This window comes from Actinia tenebrosa, unplaced genomic scaffold (assembly GCF_029948245.1).
Source record: "Actinia tenebrosa isolate PJP-AT-01 unplaced genomic scaffold, QUT_ActTen_1.0 PGA_scaffold4__44_contigs__length_22323623, whole genome shotgun sequence".
Taxonomy (NCBI): Eukaryota; Metazoa; Cnidaria; class Anthozoa; order Actiniaria; family Actiniidae; genus Actinia; species Actinia tenebrosa.
The window spans coordinates 6,774,691-6,796,583 of NW_028292581.1; the positions used below are offsets into that span (position 1 = coordinate 6,774,691).

The window sequence follows — 21,893 nt, forward strand, 5'->3', positions numbered from 1 at the left end:
TATAGATTCTTTCTTAGAGAGAACCACGCCCACTACTGTCCCAAAGAGCTAAACAAGACGCAACAGCAGAATCACTCAGATTAAGAATCAATAAATCTATTATATTAACTAAATCAAATTGACATTTATACTAATGAAGCTGCAATCAATATATCTGAACAGAAATACGTTCAATAACATCATGTCATAAGGTCACCAATATAAACAAAAACAAAAACGAAACGAATTATCCAAATCAATCTGACAATAAGAACATTGAAATTCTGGAGCCCGTAATAAGCTCTTAAAATACAAAAACTGGAGCAACTCGTTTTAAATATCAGCCGAATATTTCCGGCAACCAATACTAATACCTCCAATCATACGAGTGACAAAAACATAAACATTACATAAGTGGGAATAATTCGAGACGGTTGAAATGATCTTCGCTAGAAGTAAAATGTTTTCTCAATTCTTTTATATGATTTCATTCAAATTACCAAATTGTTAACGGATCACATAGTTCACACTATGAGCTACAAAAGATAATAATATGATACAAGAAAGTTTATATTGTTATAGAAACAAGAGAATTGGCGTTATCCAGCAGCCAAAGGTGTAACTTGCTCTACTTGTTGAAGCCATGGTGATTTACTTCCCTGAGAGAAGAAAAAGCAGATTCGACGTCAATAGTAACGAGATATTACGTCATGGATGGCTATTGGACAATGAGAATGAGTATGTCAACAAGTACGAGTCTTGTACGCATGAGTAAAGCAAATTCAGAAGCTTAGCTTACAGGTGCCGAACTTGCCGAACAGCTTTTTTCATGTAATGATTAAACAGAAAAACTATTTTGTAAAAAATAATTACCAAATGAAATAATATACGGTAAGATCTAACTAATGATTGACTTTTTTAAAAACAGGTGCAAAATGGAAAACAAGAACAGCCAGAGCACGAACATAAGCAAGTTTTGATTTGTAAAAAAAGAATTGAGTGTAATCAAAATGCAGGATATTTCTATTTTTCAGTAGCATCAACGAAATTATTTTTTGACAAGAAAATATGATATGATTTGCTTTGATATCCCAGAATGTTGAATATCTAAGCGAGTGAAGAGTACGTTTTTTGGGAAAGGAAAACTGGAGAGAGCTAGAATCCGGAAACCGACTCAAACTAGGTAAAAAGCACGAAAATTGATTGGGAAAAAACTTCAGAAATACGTTTGAAACGAATACAAAAAAAAAAAAAAAAAAAAAAAAGAAAGAAAAAAGAAAAGAGAGAGAGAGAGAGAGAGAGAGAGAGAAACGAAGCCAAAAATCAACGACACTAACAAACACTAAAGTATAGCACTCCTTAGAAGTAGGTACTTACTTACCACCAGACACTTGCAAAAACAATAGCGAGTTAGTACACGTAAGATACGAAAGACTACACGATACAAAACAATAACGACGAAAAAAAAAAAAACAAAAACAAAAACAAAACAAAACAAACATAAAACTATATAAGAATATATCAAAATCTAAAAAAAAAAGAAAGAAACAAACATTTTAAACCACTTGAGACACATCAGTCTCAAGTGACTTATAACGTTTTGTTTAACAGACCTCGTTTTTGAGGCTTTTCTTTTGGCGGTGGTGGCCACACTGGAAGCTTGCCGGAAGCACCCTTTCGTGATGTGGGAGTCTTGCTCGGATTGGTGGATGCGGGAGAATCCGAGTTCTTTTTTGTGTCGTTTACAGTTGTCTTTGGTGGAGACGTTGCAGGCGTAGATGTTTTTGTAAGATCATTTGCTTTCTCGGGCTCTTTGTTGGAGATGTTGTTGTTTGATTCAGTTGGTTTACTGGACACGCCGTTGGTATCCGTGACTTTAGATTCTTTGGACACGTTGTTGGACGTCGTGGCTTTAGAATCTGTTTTCGTTGAGGCTTTTGTTTCTGTCTTGTTTGCTGCAGATTTTGAAGTTTCTTTCTTTGCTACCGAAGGTGCAGTAGTTGTGGTTGGCGATTTACTACTAGGTGTCGTACTCTTTGTTGTGGAAGGTTCTTTCTTTGTTACAGAAGGTGCAGTAGTTGTGGTTGGCGATTTACTACTGGGTGTAGTGCTCTTTGTTGTCATTGCAGGAGCTGAAGGGTTTGCCTTTTCAGCGGAAGAAGGCGACAAGAAAGGGGATGACGAAGGACCACTTCCTGGAGCTTGAACACCAGCTGAGTGCATGGCTTTTACTCTAGCTAAAAGTCCACCTCCTCCACCACCTCCTCCGCCTTCTTCTTCCCCGTCAGATTTTTTGATAGCTTCAGATGCCCCACGACTTCCCATTAGCCTGCTCAGGAAATTTGTGCTGCGGATGGCAGTTAGCGCCTTTTTCCATTTTCTTTTGGCGGTGAATGCTTTCAACCGATCCGTTTTTAGTCGTTTGCCGGTTTCTCTTTTCTCTGTAAGCCATGGATGCTTTAGGCATTTCTCTACAGTAATTCTATTGGTTGCTTTGAGTACCAGAAGGTTAGAGATAAAAGTCTTGGCGTCATCGGAAATGTCATCAAATACAGGATCATCAAAGTCCCATTCGGCCATTTGAACATTGGCCAAAGTCTCAGCATCATTATCTCCCATGAAAGGCGAGAGTCCACTTAGCAAAACGTATGCTATCACTCCAATTGACCACATGTCTGTAGCTGGAGTGATTCGGTCGTAGGTAAGTACTTCTGGAGCTACGAACTCTGGTGTTCCAAACATAACTTTCAAGTTTTCTTTGGGGTCGTACTTTCTTGCTAGGCCAAAGTCGATAAGTTTAATCTGTCTGCTCTGTGGTCGAACTATCATAATGTTCTCTGGCTTCAAATCGAGATGTAAAACCTCTTTGGAGTGCATATGCTGAACACCCTGTATGATTTGCTTCATGTAGTGTATTACATCATTTTCGGATATAAATTCATCCTCGACAACCTTTTCAAAGAGTTCTCCACCTGTCACAAGCTCCATCACAAGGACTATCTCTGTAGGAGATTCAAAAGCATCTGCAAGCCTCAGTAGCCTTCTATGCCGAAGAACGCTCATGATTTCAACTTCATGCTTCACATCCTTTCTATCTTGCTCCTTAGAACATTTAATAAACTTAGCTGCAAAACATTTTCCATCACTAATACGTGAACATTTGCATACAACACCAAATCTTCCTTTCCCAAGTTCATCTTTTATCTTGTAGAATTTGGTTATACTGCCACTTCGTATTCCTACGTCTTTTTCGTCATCAGTGGCATCATCTGATATCTCTGAATCACTTGCTTCACCACCTGACTCCTCGTCGCTTGACGCATGCTCCTTGATGATCAGCTTAGCACTGCAAGACACCTGCCCGTGACGGTTGACAGCTACCACCTTGTACTCTCCAGCATCTTTTTGTCTACCTTCTGTGATAATAAGCTTGCAATTGTCATTTTCATCGTACAGGAAGGTTAACTGTTTGCTCTCACGGAGTTTCTTCCCGTCTTTGTACCATTCTACATCTGGTTCCGGGTTTCCAGTTACTTGGCATTGAAATCTAGCAGCGGTGCCTTCCACTATCTCACAGTCCTTGAGAGGCAACCTAAACGAAGGCGGACCTGCAGGAGTGCCGTCTATGCAGCAATAACATATCAATTAGCAAATGCGTGGCAAAAAAGTGCTTTGGTATGGTAAGGGGAGTTCCCATTTTGAAATGTAGTTAAAGGGGGAGTTGTAAAGCTAAATGTCAAGTAGCAAAAGTAGAAGCCGATTTTTCCCTAAGGCGACATTCAATGTTGAAAGTTCCGTTTTCGCAGACTGAATAAAAAGGTGTCAAAACATTCAATAAGCTAGCCTGTATAGCACCAAGAGATTTACTGTGTACTTATTCGTAAAACAAAGCATGTAAAGCAACTGGCAAAATCTCCTCAGCTTTTCCTTTTTTATATCGATTTTAATTTCTTTTAGTTTGTGCGCTTCAGATGTGTAGAAGCTACATTGTGGTACCTAAGTCCATACAGCTATAAATATATCGAATTTATTCGCTGTTGTTTAAGCTGCAGGCTGTTATGCTTACTGCAATTGGAAATGAAAAGGCCAAATATTTCGTTACCAAAACAGAAAAATTCAATTTGGTAATTTCATCGTCTACATATTCAGCGTGCCACAACCCTGACCTCTTTTGAATGTTAAGATTTCAGCTACCATGAATTAATACAATTTCTAAGTTCTTCAGCTAGCACGCTAAAAAAAATGAATGGCTTGCTTTATGATTAAATAATTACACTTGTCTGCAGCTCTGTACACATCCAGAACTACGTCCTGGGGATGTATATCGCTTTCGAAGTACAAAAAAACTACATTTGAATTACACAAATGTACCAAGTACGAGTCCGCCTTGCAAATTTTATAAATTTCGTATGGCAACAGAACGGAAGTTTTTAGTTCCCACTTCTCGCAGTGATTGAAATTTGAAGTAGGCGCACGCGCCAAAGGGTTTTTGATTGGAGAACGTTTAACTTGACTATTCAGTGTTTGGTTTGAAATATTTCTAAAAAATCTCTTGACTTGCAGCTGCTTTTCTATTTAAAACAATGTTGAGTGTTGTTTCTTCATCGAAAATATTTAGTAAGAATATCAATTATAAGTTCTATGAGTTATATTTTAACTCAATGGTTTTGTCATTTCGGCCAGGACTGACCTTTTCACCAAATGCAGTTCTTTCTGTATAGAGTTTTCAACTTTAATCGGATCAAATAATCAAAAACATCGAATGTGTTGCAAAATGAGCCAGTTAAAATAGAAGCAAGGGAACATAAAAGAAGAAGAAGATAAAAGAAGATCTAAGTGACGTTCTGGAGCAAAAATTTTGCCAAAGTTCTGGAATAGTTATGTATCATTTTCATATTCCAACATGATACGTTTGTAAATCATACAAGTTAGGGTCAAAGGTCAATAGAAAATATAACGCATTTCGATCCTACGTAGAAAATAATTTTACTTGAGCTTCCAGCCAAAGGTTTCCGTGATTTGTTCTGTTTTCGCAAGGACGACCTCTTTCTTTAAGAAAAGATCTTAAATGAACTTTAAGCAATCACTTTTGAATAGTTCATTGTATTCCTTTAGATGTAGACAACTGGGCTCCAGTGAGTAACACGTAACACTTTTATGTACACAACACAATTTGCATGGAGGCATCAATCACAATGAATCGAATAAATAGATAAATAAATAACCAAATCAATGGAACAGAACATTGCATCCAGAGATGATCCACGCTGGTGGGCGAGCCAACATTATGTTGCTACTTACAATACTTTAAATTAGCATAACACAAATACTACTTACAAAAGAAAAAACAACAACGATCCGTAACAAACCAATTCATTAAAAGCTTAAGACTCTGAATAAGAACCGTGTATAAAGAAACTGTAATCTAGTATGTTATAGAAAAAAGTTATACATAACGAAGACTATTCTTCTGTCTATGTATTCGAGTGAACAGATGCCAGTTGCTTCACATTGCACAGACATAAGATAAGGTATCATAGATTAACATTACTAACCATGTGAATCGCTCTTAGAAACAGAACTCTCCCGATTTGAGAAACGGCTCCCTTTGTACATGCTTTTTTTCTGAAGCTTATGAAGCGACTAAGGCACCAATTTGACTTGAACGTTTCCGATATTTTCAAAATTCCTATAATTGAATCGCCTCGTCACCAAACTCTCCACGGAGTAGAAACGACAAAGCCAAAAACGGAAATGCTGTTGATTAGAGGCGTAGTACAGAATTCGATGCGACCTTTGAGGGTGAAGTTATTCAAGACACGTAAATAAGCCGACGTAGTAGCCAAACCTTATGACTTTTTTAATCTTGATGCTTGCGGCGCTCAGCAGCAATAATATTAACGATGATGCTGAACTGGAAATCCAACCTATATATGGCAAAATACGAACTGCAAAATAACATCACAGCCAAAAAGATTGACAGCATTGGACGCCAGCAGTTTATTCACATGTCACTTAGTCCTTGCGTGACACATACCATTCTTGTCTATTGAGCAAGCCCACGTTGACAATTTCAGTAATTACAGTCTCCCGATAGTGGACAATCCAAAAGCCAAAGATAAGGAATGTCTCTGGAATCTGAAAACTTATGCTCGAGCAAAGGTGCAGAAAGACAGAAGCATTTATTCAAAACAAATGACACCAACTCACGGCCTCAGCACCACGAAATAGGCTCTTGACTCTGCTGTATTTCACGACAGAGTGCAAGAAATGGATCTTGCGTCTATATCAGCCTGCTAATCGGCCTTCTTAGTTCCACGTCTCAAGTTTGGAATTAAAACAAAGTCGTTCTGTTCGGGTGTAGATAGACAATAAGCACGAAAACTTATGGACTGATTGGCCTCTAATAAAATAGTATTAATGATTATGTGCACAGGTTAAATCAGGATAGGGATAACAAAACATTCTGTTAAAGCGTTCAAAGGTAACGCTTTAGCAAATGTGTTTTTACAATAAACACGGCGAAATATTTACAAAGCTTGAGAGTATTAGATAGACGTCATTTGCTTTTTGGCTGGAAGTACTACAACCAATTGAGATAAGAATAGCCTTGAAAGACGAAATCACATTTTTGAGGTAATGAGATACTCTATGAGAAGAATCAGCGGGGTTTTCTGAGCAAAAGAAATATGTCATCGTTTGAAGTCACAACTAAGTAATTTGCTTAGGAAAAGTATTGAAGCAGCTTCTTCAAACCATAAAAGAGTCTACCGAAACTCCTGCAACATAAAACAGGTAACAGCCTGCAACTACTCCATTCCACCCTTTTTTAAACGAAGAACATCATGAATGACAAATGTTTAACACAAATGTCCACAATATAAAGAAAAGATGATTGATAGACAATCGTTTTCTATCCACAAGGGTGCGGTAGCCACATATGTTAAAAGACCTTCCAAAGAAGGGGAACCAATTGCGGTCTATTGACGCTCGCCAAGGGTAAAAATAAACTTCTAGATCATTAGGAAATCCGTAAATATATATAGATAGATCTTGTGGTCTGGCCTCGAGAGCCTGGATTTCCAGTTCAAAAAACGTCACATGTCGGCATAAAAAGAAAGACCTTTCATCGCTGAATGGGTTTGTCAAGTTAGGGAGATTTTTCAGACTTCCATTTTAGCAGACGAAAAACAAAACTATAAGGGAAATACAGCCGCGGAAGAAAATATTAGGGGGGGTTAGTAATCAGATATGGATAATCTTTGGAGTTTATTATGAGCTTGGAGATGACTAACATGTCTTAAGGCTAAATACTATGAACTTCCTTTCGTGTCCAGCACCATCTCTAAAAGGTTTTGTAAGTCTAATTCAGATATCCTTCAAAACCGTTCAGGATAAATTTATATATTCACCCACACGGAACAAGCTTTGGTCATATTGTTTAGGCTCGTTTAAACGGGGTCAAGTTGGGATTTTTTAACAGAAGAAAGAATGTCTGGGAAGCGACCGGAAAACTCATCTGACGGGGACCGAGCCAAAAAACAAAGTCAATCATTTGAGTATGCGTAGCGTGACAATTGTAACTTGAATATGGACTGGGGCCAACATTGAGGCTTCAGACACAGGCCTTGTTATGGAAAATAAAGCTCAGCTGCCTTTGTTTAGATACAAAATGAATGCTTAGGTATTGAAAATAATTGAGTTGGGAACTCCCCTAAAGATTTTAGCACACCAATCACTTTGAGCCACAAGTCACATGCGGTGAATAATTAGCTGCTAATAAATTAAGGTGTTCGTGGAGAGGTGTTTGGGAGTGCTACACTTACAGTTTGGTTCTCGTTGTACAGGGCCACGTCTACCACTCAGCGTAGGACTTCTACGCCCAGCCATTGAAACTTCGGGAGGCTTACGCGACTCTCCCGGCGTAAGATGGCCGCCTTGCTTTGTTCGTAGTTTACCTTTCATTTTTCCAAGAAGTCCACCGCCGCCGCCACCTGATGCAGCACCGCCGCCTAAGCCAAGGGATCCCAAACGACTTAAGGCACGAAGGGCATTGGATGTTTTCTGAAAACAAGACAAAAGTATGACAAGTTCAAGCCAGATCGGAACTCTGAAGCATAGCTGCCAGACTGGGAAGCACGCAGGCAAGAAAAAAAAGGAAGGAAGGAATAATGAGGGGAAGGGAGGGGGGGCGGCACGGAGAGAACTAAGGGAAGGCCATTAAAAAACATCATACCTGCCAACGACGTCTTGCAATGAACTTTTTCAGGTTATCAGTACTCAGCTTCTTAGCCTCCATAGTTTTTCCTTTCTGTTATTCAAAACATTGTTGTCAAGAGAAGATTACGAAGCAGGAATGCATCGGGCACAAACACAGAAAACTGAAGATGAAACCCAAAAATGGCGCGTACGGCGTTTTGGTTCAGTTCTTGAACAAGTGATTAGAATAGTAAAATATAGGTGACTAAAAAGAATGAAAGCTAATAGATTTTGCTTTACATACAAATGTCATTAAATCATTAGAAAGCGCCTGAGGAAGACTAGTACTGGCTAGTCGAAGTATCGTACTTAAAAAATTGATTTACTGAGTTTTTTGGCATTTTTCCTCTTTTTAATAACATATGATTGCATGCATGCGTTTCAAGACTAAAATTTGGATGACTTTGAGAAAACAATGACGTAAAGTTTTAGATTACTGTTAAACAGTCGTGTTCGCGAGAATAAAGAAATGATGCAGGGTCATATTCGATGATAACTGTAGTTGATGTTTTGTTTGGTCGAAGAGTGAGATTTGAAGAAGTGCACTGCATTTTATGAACTTACCTTGAGCCATTCATGGCTAAGACACTGGTGAATGTCATTTCTCTTGCTGTTTGTAATAAAGAAGAAAACACACTTAAAATTCAATTAAAAAAACGTGCTAACATACAATATCCATTGCAGGTGTTCCTAAGCAGTCGTAAAAATAGCTTATTAAGATTTGATTGACAGTTAGTTGGACCTTGCATTTGACTGATGATAAGGGTGGCCACACCTACCTGTGGTCTTTGAGTAAAAGTTCTTCAATAAATTTCTTAGCAAGATCTGAGACTAAGTCAAATGATTCATCTTCAAAGTCCCACTCTGCTGTTGAAACATTCATGATGGTTTCGTTGTCGTCATCTCCCATGAATGGAGACAAACCACTCAATCTGTATAATAACAGGAGTCCGAAAAACAAATATACATATTCAGTAACTACAAATTAAAAACGTGTTAAAGGGGAAGAGTTAAGAATACAGAGGGTCAAGGTGGGCACTTTTTTTGGGAACTGAGAGATTCCAGAATACTTTTGCACAATAACAACAACAACAAAAGAAAGATTACATTTTACATCGAAAGGAAATTTCTATTGCTTTTAGTGCCCTATAGCTTGAGAATCGTGAAACCCTTTTCTATATAATGTTGATACGATAGCCCCAGCTAGACTGATTGACAAATTCGAACTATCGCCCTTACTCAGTACTCTGTTTAAAAGGATATTCAAAAGAAAGGCTTAATGGATGAGAAGAAAGTAATAAATAGATTAATCTTCTGAGGTCACTTGGGATCGAACTACGGATTGGGGTTAAGATTGCCTGCACACTTGCTATAATGATAGCAGGCATAAATATTTTATCAAAGCAGCCTTCTTATGAAGTACTAATATACAGTATATATATATATATATATATATATATATATATAGACCCCTTGTATGTGACGTCAAAGCAGCTCGATCTGGGGGACAAAAGAAAAGAATTCCAATTTCCTGTCCCCCAGATTGAGCCGCATTCCAAAGTGCTACAAGGGGAATATATAAAACAAATAATAAATTTAGTATACTACTCACAGGACGTAGGCGATAACTCCGACACTCCTACACAAATAAAAGAATCAATGTAAGTGCCACGAATATGTAAAGGTAAAGTACTTGGCGATTATTTGTGGAGATGCATGAGAGCTAATAGTATGCCCATGGATGCCTTTTCATACAATTTCAAGTTCAGTTTCCATTCATCTCAACTACATCTATTCCTTTAGTTTTATTTATCCTGTTCCTACTTTATTTATTATTTTCAAAAAATGTGGATTTGGGGATTCGCACTTGAAGTTCAGTATAGAATGGATACATAGTTTCATTACTAACCACATGTCACTGGAGAGATGCACTGGCTCGTAGCTAATAACTTCCGGGGCTATAAAAACACGCGAGATAAAAACAATTAAAACGAAAGACAAAAAAAAAAAAAAAAAAATGAAATGAAGACACAAAACTTGTTTCTTAACAAAATGATATATCTAGTATATTAGAATTAAACAGCAAACGTACCAACAAATTCTGGTGTTCCACATGCAAGCTTAAGCTCTTTTCCCTTCTCTAGAATGTGAGCCATTCCGAAGTCAATGAGTTTTAAATCTTCCTTCCCGTCTGGTCGGATAACACACAGCACGTTTTCAGGCTTGAAAGGAAAAGGACACAATGTTGGTTAAATTTACATTAAATGATTTATTAATTCACTTTTGTGACAACCAACGAGGCGGGCGAGGTTTTTTTTTGTGTGTGTTCTTATTGAATTGAGGGCAAACCACGTAGAGTAGATCTTTTTCTTCACTATCCACTCTAGCAAAAGCCTCCCCTTATTGGCCATAAACCGTAGTCTTTTTTCAACCTAAATCAATGAAGTTTATCATTTAAATTATATTTTCCGTCGTTTTGATTGACCAAGACAACTGCAAATAACTACCTGGAAATAATAGTCTGCTCATGCGCAGTAACGATGCATTTGTCACATTGGCTCGCCTCCTTGTGACTTGGTATGTTTGATAAACGAGGTTGAATAAAATATCGTGATTTGTTAGTGGCTAGCAAGCAATTATTTGCCGATGTTGAACGTAATATTTCCACCTTTGTGCACAACCACCCCATCTCAGTTCCACCTTTACGATCCTTTACCAATGCCAGATACTGAAAAGGTCGTACGTTATCATTCATGGTTACTTACTTTCAAATCAAGATGAACCATGTTTTGTCGATGCATGTGTTCGACTCCTTGTAGAATCTGTCTCATGTAGCGAATGACTTCTTTTTCCGTCAAGTTGTCGTCTTGACAAATCTTTTCAAACAACTCTCCACCGGTCACACTTTAAAGGAATAAAGAAAAGAATGCATCAAACATGACTAATCCTCTATATATGACTCAGTGACTCCCTTTAAATAGGGGAAATATAAATATCAGGCAATATAATACAACTTTTCCCAGTCTCAGATTCTATTCGATACTTGCTTTCAAAAAACAACAGTTCAAAGATAACTATTTAAAAACTGAGCATGACGGACAGTGTTAGTCTGAACTTTAATCTTTATGATCATATTCATTGAGCTTTCTGCTCTTAAGGTACTCTTTTCTTGATATGGCAACTAGTTCGGAGAGCTCCGGTGAGACACTGTTGCCCGAGGTACATCGCACATGTGACTATATTTTCGAGAGGACGAACCATTAACGTAGGGCGGTCCCTACGTAAGGACACCAAGAGGACACTATAGCGGAGTGCATGGTGACCCCATCTTACTTAATCCAAACGGCGCTAAGAACAAAAGTACTCACAGCTCCATTATTACTATCATTTCTCCGGGTCTTTCAAATGCATCGGCCAGGTAGATCAGCCTTTGACTGTGAAGATGGTTCATCATTTCCATTTCACCTAATACTTCCTTTTTAGATTCTGCTGAAGTTCTTATGAATTTTGCAGCCAGGACTTCCCCGGTTTCTTTATTTTTTACTTTCTTCACGACACCAAATTTACCCCTATTTAAAAAATAAATAAAACTCAATCACAATGTTTTTACTGATAATTTTAATATACTTAAATTGTACTTCAATACTTTGCATTGAACGTAGTGTAGTGCGCAAACTGATTTGCGTAAGATCTGTTAAGTGCCGATAAAGAGATTACACTTCAAAAATTACGCTTACTTTCCCAGCTCAGCCAGGGAATCGTACTTCTCTTCAAACTTTTTGTCTGTTGCAAGGTAGATTGTATCACGCTTAGGCAGGTCAAATGTCTTTGGATCGACATCTTCGTCATCTGAATTTCAGAAATAGTAAAATTATTTAGAAGAGTCGACAAAGCTGTATACTGTATTCGAATCCCTGTCCCATTCCTTGGGGTACGTACTGTTGCTAATAGAGATTGAGTTTGTTGCCGATATACTCAGTTCACTTAAAAAAAGATAGGCTATAAACAGACCCATTCAGCTTGGGTCTTTTATTATTCAGTACCAATTCTTTGTTCACCAGTAACGGATCAAAAGATACATTGACATAAATATAGACTCATGGCTTGTGAAATAGGAAAACATTGTGCCCAAGTTTAGCCGGTAGATTGAGATATTTTTATTCTTATCTGAACAATACACATGCATAATCCAAGGGCGGATCCAGGGTTTTTTGAAGGGGGGGTCTCAGGGGTAAATTTTGTGGGCAAAGGAATCCCAGTCGCATTTTTACCACAGGAAGCCCATTTGAACTCAGGAATGACAGGGGGGTCGCGACCCCCCCGACCCTCCCCTTGGATCCGCCCTTGTAATCATAGGTCTTGTTTTCTCGTTGTGTGAATAAAGCAATCAACAATACATAAATGTCATAACAGTACGCTAAAACTATCAGCACGAAATCCCGGTTTTGTTAATTATAGAAGGCTTGCAGTGGGATAAGAATGGGAGACATGCAATGTAAACGGAAAACATGCAATGAGATAACAATGGGAGATTTGCAGTGGGATAGGAATGAAAAAAATGCATTTGAATGTAGATTGAAATTAAAACTGACATGCAGTTGGGTATGGGAAATATGCACATGCGTAAGTATGGCAAACATGCATTGGGATAAGCATAGTAAACATGCACCTAGGCGTAAGAATAAGAAACATGCAATACAATTCTGATTAGCATTTAAGATCAGCTTACAATGTTGAAAAATCAAACCTGGTTAGCCTTGTAAAAGCTGAAATCATTTTGCTGCTGGTTTACCTGGGTTATATTTTTAATTTTATATATTCTGTTAACTTCTTTCATTCTGAAAACATTACCGCCAAATCCAAAATGTTACGGAATAAATCAATAAATCAATAATTTTAATTTTAAAAGAATCAGTGCGAATAATCAAAGATTTAAAAATCCTTCCACGAGTAATAAAACAAGATGGCATTGGACCATTTTACTAAACAAATTCCGACTTTTGTAAAGATTTTCCTTATTTTAATCCTAGGATTTAAAGAAAAAAAGTATTTCAAAAAAAGGAAGGATACTATATGATGAATGGCGTATATGAATGAACGTTTCACCTGGATCATCAACAATGAGTTCGATATGACAAGTGTCATGGTCCTCCGTCGTTCTTAACGACACATTTATATTTGCCCTCATCTCTGAAGTGAACGTTGGTGATTGTTAAGGTGGTACGATCGTCTTGGGTCTGGATTTGAATACGACTGTCGTTCTGCAAGCATTTGTCACCCTTGTACCATGTTGCAGTTGGCACCTGGGTTTCCTGATATTGAACATTCAATAACTGCCTTACCGCCAGCGTCTGCCGTTACTGGATCTGCCGGTTTCTCGACTTTTGCCGGAGCTGAAAATAAAACATTGAAGTAAATGTTAAACAAATTGACAATCAAAGGTGTATTTGAATGGACAAGGAATACCTCTGGTGTCATGGCTCTGATTCTAAAGAACTCTTGCAATATTTTCAAAATTGTTTTGTAAACCAGGTTTGGTTTTAAAGCGGATAAAAACCGAGATCAATGCCGGATAAACACCGCCTGAACACTGTGTTGCAATGCCTTGCGGTAAAACTTTCTAATAACTAAGCCGGACAACGTTTGTGATCACTGTATTCGAATTGGCAGCTACATTGACTGTATTCATGCACGTATATATTTGTATACAAATAACCCCTGATGTTTCGATGAATCGTGTTTTGTTCAACTAAAAAAGAGCTCTTCAAATAATTAGCACAATTTAAATTGATGTTTCGATGAATCGTGTTTTGTTCAACTAAAAAAGAGCTCTTCAAATAATTAGCACAATTTAAATGCAAGGCCACAGGAGAGAATTAGCACAGTATTAATCAGGCTATAAGGTTATAAATAGTTAAGTATTTTGTTTGAAAACGAGTGAAGGAAGTCGAAGTATGAATGAGGTCCCCTGACTAAAGAAAGCAGCAATTATCGCCTGTGAGGCTACCCGAGAGATCTCTGTCAAAAATAAAAACTAAAATTGTCCAATAATCAGACAAAGCAAGATACCGAAATACGTGGCTCAAACACGGCACGTGCCGTGATTTACCCCCAGTGTTATCTTTTAAAAGCATCTTGTCCAGCAACTTGAAACAAAAAATTATAAGTTGCTGGAATATATTTTTTAATCCCCTAGAGAGAAGAGAACACGATACGATTTTGGAAACTCCAACCGATCTATAGACTGAGAATATCCACGTATGCAATAGTTGTTTTCTTTAATGTTACTTTTATTCGGGAAGTTACACATTGGCTACTGAATTCCACAAGAAATTGAGGCAATTTTTCTTATTCTAGTGTCTTACTAGAAAAAGTTTCAAAACTTGTTTTTATAGGAGTTGTTCATTTCCCGAAGAAATGAGCGAACGAAAAACGAAAACTATTACTTTTATTTGAAAAGTTACATGTACATTCATAGTTCCACAACTGGCTACTTGATGCTCCTTACATGAAATTAAACTATTTCTCTGTCTGACGTTTCAGAATTGTCACACTTAAAAATTGCATGCCTTACTTATTAGGAATCTTCAATTGTATTACCTTGCTTTTAGAGACATGTCTTTTTTGAAGACATATCAAACTTTTTATGACAACTAATTAGTCTTCACTTATTATTGGCCTTGAGGTAAAAAGAAAGAAAGAAAGAACGAAGAAACAATCAAAGGAAAAAATCAAGAAAAAAGGAAATGAAGAAGACGTAAGAAAGAAGAATTCAAGAAAAAAGAGCAACAAAGAAAAGATCATATATTCATAATAACAAAGCAAAAACAAAAGGCTAATTGAAGAGACACTCTTTGCACTACAATGAATTCAGATCGCTATATGATTGGAAGATTGGCTTAAGCAATTGACCAGTATATCAAATGCTATTGTGTCAATGTTTCTAAACGGACTTATTTGAGATTAAGCGAATAATATGGTTACCGTGGAGTGCTGTTTGATATTTCACCCTGTTAGTAAATTCACAGTGAGAAAACAAGGTTACCAAAAGCAGTAATTTATAAATGACGCCTCTGAAAATATATGAAGGCATCAAAAAATGACTTTTTTCAAATAACAATCAGAAACTACAAAGGACCGAAAAAAATTGTTGTAATAAAATTAAGCAATTAAATCTTTAGTTCAATGTTTAGATAACAGAAAGAAAACGGACAAGGAAAGGGTAAAGCATATACATATAGAAATAAAAGAATTAATTTTTCAAATATTGTACTTAGGACGTGTGTACGACAGAGGGTAAAAATCTGGCTAAATGGGTTGACGAAAGAGTGGGATGAATGGACGTTGATAGGGCCTGTTATACTACTCACATGCGGACATTTTGCTGAAAATCCTAGAAGAGAAGCACAGATAGGCTAAAGCAGAATATTCTTGATCATATATACAAACTCGAGAACAGGAGCACGGGAAATCAAGTGCATGTAATCAATGATTATGTATACCACGCCTGTCATGGTGAACAACGCCAAATTTGGGAGCCTCATTCTCATTGGACGTCACGCAATCTAGTTTAATGTCACACCAATGATAAGACATGTTACGATTTTTTTACGAGGGATTGTTTACCATAAGCCAAACGTAAACCAGAAACATATAAAATAAATATGTAAAGCTACGTGTTGTCTACCAGAAAAGAAAAAAAAAAAAAAAAAAAAAAAAAAGAAAAGAAATTAAGTATTTCTCAGCAACAAATTTTAAAACCCTCCGTTCAAGTCCATGAATGAAATGCCTCAGTTTTCTGTCCAAAAAAAGTCATGCCAGGATAAAAATCCTTAAATTCCTAACTCCTTCCGTTCCTGTAAGCAGCTTAATTAGCAGGAGTCGAGAGCATTTACAAAAAGACACGATGAAAAGCAATTGAAGGAAGCTTTGTCAACATCTTCATTAACTTGCTTACTTAGAGTGAGCCACTCAGGACTGCGAGGTTGTTTTCATCATTTCAAACATAATACAATTGGAATGTATGGATTTCAATAAACAAAATAAATTGAATGAAAGAAAATAAAGGTACATTAAACAAAGAATAACCAGTGACAGGAAAGCGAAACAGAGACTGAAAATATCAAAGAAGCACTATGTGTTGATGTGCGGAGCCTCCTGGGCGGAGAAAAATATAATAACGCAGAATCTTCGATTTAAAAACAAAGAGGTCGGAATTGTCAAGTGATGTACTTCAGTTAAACCCTAACGAGCCAGTAATGAGTATTTGATTTATTTATAAGTCTAGGAATTAAGATCAGAATTTATAAAACGGTTGATGTATAAGGTATCATCTTACCGTCCACTGTCAGCTCGGCAACAGTCATGCACGTCCCACGCCTGTTCGTAGCCTTACACATGTACTCGCCTTCATCCTCAATGACACATTCAGATATGCACAAAGCATAAACATCCGGTTCTTCATAAACAAAAGTAAACCTCTTCCCTTCCTTTATCTTGTCTTCATCGACAAACCACTCGATCTTGGGCGTTGGTTTGGCTTTGTTACGGCACTCGAGTCGAACTGGGTTTCCTACGTTAGCATGAGTATCCTCGAGCTCTTTGGAGAATATTGGCTCGTCTGCAAGAGAGGGTTACGTTCAAAGATTAGCATTGTTAAAACTGTCTACCGTTATATAATCGCATATTACATGTTACTTCTAAGTTATAAGTACATCGCTTCAGTAGTTGAGATAATTTCAAAAAAGGTTAAGTTGAAATTAACAGTTTTAAAAAGTATTACTTATTCTTAGTCGACAGACTTCTTAAAAAAAATCAGACGTGCATGACGAGAACCATTCTGGAATGTTGATATTATCTCACTCATTATTTTCTACAACAACAAAACTCTAGAATATGTTTGCTACGGATTATTTAACGTACTGGAAGAAGAGTATTCAAGGTGATGTTCCATGACAATCCATGAATAAGTACGAATATTAGAAAAGGAAAATGTTTGAAGAGTGTAAAACTAACGATTTTAGGACAACAGATTTGTATGTAAAGATGAAGGACACACCGAATGTAATGATGAATTATTAACAGAACCGCAACTTGATTGAATACCCTTCTTATGAAAGATGACACAATAAAAGAAATCACTAAATGAGATAATCAAACAAACAAAGGGAGTAGTAGCCTGGAACATCTAAATTATGTATGTTGTTATTACATAACGTCGAATGATAACCACGAAATTTCAAGTGGACGACTCGCTAATATCAAGCGATTGTGAAAGCCAGTTGGACTGGTTTTGATGGCTTTAACCACACATATATATCGTACTTTTTTATGAAAGACACAGTTAAGCGAGTATATAAGCTCGTTTGAGTAGATTATATCTTATATTCAAATTACTTGAAAAATTCAACATTCTGCTGAGAATATCCAAATTATTAAAGTTTGTTCGCACATTTTATCGGAAGTCTAATTTTGTCGTTTACATTGATTTTGTAGGGTTCCTTTTAAGTAAAACTGTCCTGTACTTAATTTTTATTTAATTCTTTTGAACAATAGGCCATATGTAAATGAAACTTGTCTAATGATCTTGTGGCTGATACTGAGGCAAGAGAGTTAGGGCTAGACCGTTGTTCTGTGGGTATTTTGGTTTCTCTCTGTTTTGGGGCCAGTCACGGCACGATAGGATTCAGTAAAATGCAATGCAGATTTAATTTAGGGGACAAACTGACACTGTTTCATTGATGGGGTGCTAAAAATGGTGTTCATGAGAACAACCAAATTTAAACATGATTAAAACGTGGCCTTAAAATTTTATGAGAAAAGAATCCGCCAGACAGCGAAGCATTGATATTTCATCATACTTTTTGCTCGTAACGAAAGACTGACTTAAATTAGATTACATCAATTATGAATTATTCAAGATGTTAGTTTCTAAACACATCAAACAATGGCATATGTTTATAATCACCCATGATGCATTTGGATATTTTTGTCCTGCCTTACCTGCTTGCGCTCTGAAAAAACCTGTTTAAAACGCGCGTGTGTCTGTATTGTAATATAGAAACGCTGGGAGCTATAGAGCACGAGACGAAGCAAGCTTAGAAACATGAGCTCCCAGAGTGTTTATATCATAATACTAAGATAAAAGCAGCGATTATGCGCGGGCGTTTCTTGGTATCCTGATATAAGCATGGTAGCCATCCAATCAGCGCACACTATATATCTTAAATATTCTATAAGAGTATATATGCATGGAATAAGTGAGCTATATATCCATAGAGTTGCATTGTTTACACAATGATAGCTATAAATCATAAATTGTAGTGAATTCGTAACGAATGCAGTATAAATGAATGAATGAGCGAAAAGACTTTCGCAAAACAGTGGAATATGTACAATTGTACGAGTTAGTTGAAAGCTGACGAAGGATTACTTCGACTATTATAAATTATGATTCCCAATGCGGGTCTGGAGACATTTCTCATTCCTTTCTATCTATGTTCTTTTTGTTTTAAACCGATAACCTATACATCTTGTTCCCCCTTCCACTGCATTCCCCCCCCCCCCCCCACTGCATCATCTTGAATTTTAACGTATGAGTTGAAAGAATGAAAGAATGAACTGAAATAACGAAAGGTTAGATTATCAGATAGTGAATACGTATGCGAATGGGCCAATCTTGACCTTCGTAAATTGTATATTATTTCGTTGACTTTAATGCACTGCATCAACTTATTCCAAGTTAACATTATTATCGTTAAATAATGAACGAAGTACGAGCTGATATAACTGACAAAAGGTTAGAAAATTAGATTTTGATTCAAGTACGAATAGTCGGGCGCCACAGGCGACCCAACTGATCAATGTGAAGAATGATAACATTAGTCTATGCATCTTTTCCTTATCAACTTAATCCAAATTGATATTACTATCGTTAAAAATGAACGAAGTACGAGAGCTGATTTAACTGAAAGGTAAGAAAATAAGATTTTGATGATTCAAGTATAAAGAGTTGGGCGCCACAGGCAACCCAGTGAATTAAAATCAAGGATTATAAAATTAGTCTATGATTACTAAGAATAAAAATAAAGATATTAATAGCAAAGGTCAGTATTGAATGTCAGTATGGATCGCGTATTGAATTCACGAATGAACGAGTGGATAGAAATTCCACCACATCGTTGTCTTCTTCATACTTCTTTATTTTCAATATACTCAACAAAATTGTGTTAATTAATGTTTATAAAAAGCGGGTCATTTTTACTAAGATTACGGAAATTCTATAAATAAAAAGCGAAGCATCATTCATTACTTGGTCGGAATGCAAAAAAATACATCAGAGCGAAAATTGTGCAAAAAATTCTTGTGTTATCCTAATGTATTAGTTCATGACATCTAAGAAAATTTATCGGGGGACGCTTTCTTGAACGAACTGTTGTGCACTTGAGGCAGTAAGAACACAGCAAAGCGTTTAAGACATCCATTTTTTGCTTACTAATGAGATTAAGCTAATAATATCAATGTATTAAATGGTCAATCTATGGCTTTTCTTGTACCTTTCTTAAACAAATTGTTGCGAAACTTGAGGCAGTAAGATCCGCAGCAAATTATTTAAAAAACTGTTTTAAATTCTTACGACAAAGATTTAATAATCCAAATTATTTTTTACTAATTCCTAATTGTAATCGAATGAATATTTGATGCAATAAATTCCTTAGGGTTTTTTTCTGAGTTCTTTGCAATTTTGTCGAAATTTGCAATTGCTTTAGTAAAACTACTATCTATCTATACTAAAATTATCTTAAAACAATGATAATTGATATGATCAACATATTTCTAAGGCAAATTATTCCTTTGCTATATAATATTTATTGCGCAACAAACGTCTAATTAACCACATATTAAAATCAGTATTACGTACATTCATCTGACTCGGCTAGCTTCTGGAGCTCAGGTTCGGACGCCTCGGAAGACAGGGTATCCGTTGACGTTGACATACCCGTACGAATTTGCGAAGAAAGCTGGAATTCTTGCTTTTGATCGTCTCCTACCAACCAGGAGGCTGGAATCCAACCTTCCTTGACTTGTTTTGTATCTCCGGTGGTTTGGACAAAGAAGAGGTCTTTTCCTGAGCGAAGCACGCGGACAGTCTCACCGCGTCCGATCACGACTTCCTGGGTGTCTTTTTCAATTGTGTCTTCATGAATTTGATATGTTCCACCAAGTTCGACGTTCTAAAAGAAAGAAAGAAATAAGAATGAATCTGAAGAACTGCGTCATGCTGTAATTTTAAGATTTTTTAATATCGATATATATATACCTAAAGATTTTAAAGAGATTTACATACACGCTTAAGGAGTCATGGGTATAGGTTATAGCATGATAGATTAGAGGGAGGAAATTCATATATGATATCAATATGTTTTTATCTTTTGATTATTCAATTTATTTAAGTTTTGCAGGACCCTACCGTAAAACACTTATGTAATCTTGAATAAAGATTATTATTATCTATCTGTAAGCAATGGCTGTACAGACAGGCCTATTTGCGTAACGTTAGGAACACGCTAATCTTAAGATTCCTTGTACTCCTATACAAAGTACGAAGAATCCATAGGGAGCGGTTGGTGAGGTACGATATTTCTACGAATATGATTACCATTAGTAAGTTTGGTACTCACCAAGTTTGGTGGAGGTTCAGGCGAATCAGGAGGTGTAATAGCAACGTATTGCTTTTCTACCTCCGCAACGATGTCCAACGAAGCAGAGCTGGTGACAGTTTCTTTGAATGCCGTCACAAGTGGGCCAGTATTTTCAGTTTTCTGTTCGACTGTAATAGTTTGGGATCGCTGGGTTGTTACTGTTTCTATTTAAAAAAAGAACGTTAGGGAAAAGGAGTTAACAATGCGTAATGGTGATCTTGTTCGTTATCCTCCTCAAAACGGGCAACAACGATTATGCAAGAGCGAAGAAAAAAAAACAGACAAAGACAACAACAAGAAACCAGCAGTACACCACTAACAACAACATCAGAGACAAGTTATCTTGAAAGTGGTATCCAGCTTGCACCTTCATACTGAGTGTAACAATCTTTAAGGAAATTAAGCGAGACGGGAATAAAAACAAAATTGGCAGAAATGTATATTTTCTTAACTTACCAACATCAAGTTTTAACAGTCTTTTGAGATCTCGCACCCAAGCTTCCTTCGACCATGTCGACTTTGTCTATGAGGGGAAAAGGTTTTAAAAATTAGAATTGTACATTTTCTAAAGGTGTGGTCGTGAATTAAAATGAACTTACCTCGAATGTGTGAAGTACGAGGGCGTTGGCCATGGAGCTGCCTACCCATACCATGAAATGTGTTGGTTCACCTTCTACATTTTCAGTTAACCCAACATTGGCAGTTGAAAGCTGAAATATTAAATTATCAAGGCAAATCAATCAAATATCGACGCATTATTTGTCTTATTTAGCTAACCCTACCGTGATACATGACGAAGTATATGTCATCACCATGGATACGTGTTATTTCTGGGTAAACTTTAAATCACTATGTTTTCAAGGTTGCTACAAGGTTGCCTAGATACGTACCGGAATTCATACAACAACATTGTAATGATAAAAAGGTAAAATACTACACCATGAAAAGATGAAA

At 36.8% G+C, this 21,893-nt stretch overlaps 1 protein-coding gene across 1 annotated transcript in view; it reads right to left on the minus strand.

Annotated features, from left to right (window-relative positions):
- The window catches only part of LOC116288075 (uncharacterized), a 160,771-nt gene that overhangs the window by 8,432 nt on the left and 130,446 nt on the right, over window positions 1-21,893 (minus strand). Inside the window, 19 exon segments of the mRNA XM_089036454.1 lie at window positions 1,593-3,602; window positions 7,806-8,043; window positions 8,216-8,290; window positions 8,803-8,848; window positions 9,018-9,170; window positions 9,851-9,877; window positions 10,148-10,196; window positions 10,331-10,460; window positions 11,004-11,142; window positions 11,607-11,807; window positions 11,976-12,087; window positions 13,345-13,384; window positions 13,386-13,541; window positions 13,543-13,631; window positions 16,577-16,858; window positions 20,159-20,471; window positions 20,919-21,103; window positions 21,396-21,462; window positions 21,539-21,649. Of these exon segments, the coding sequence (XP_088892580.1) occupies window positions 1,593-3,602; window positions 7,806-8,043; window positions 8,216-8,290; window positions 8,803-8,848; window positions 9,018-9,170; window positions 9,851-9,877; window positions 10,148-10,196; window positions 10,331-10,460; window positions 11,004-11,142; window positions 11,607-11,807; window positions 11,976-12,087; window positions 13,345-13,384; window positions 13,386-13,541; window positions 13,543-13,631; window positions 16,577-16,858; window positions 20,159-20,471; window positions 20,919-21,103; window positions 21,396-21,462; window positions 21,539-21,649 (4,423 nt within the window).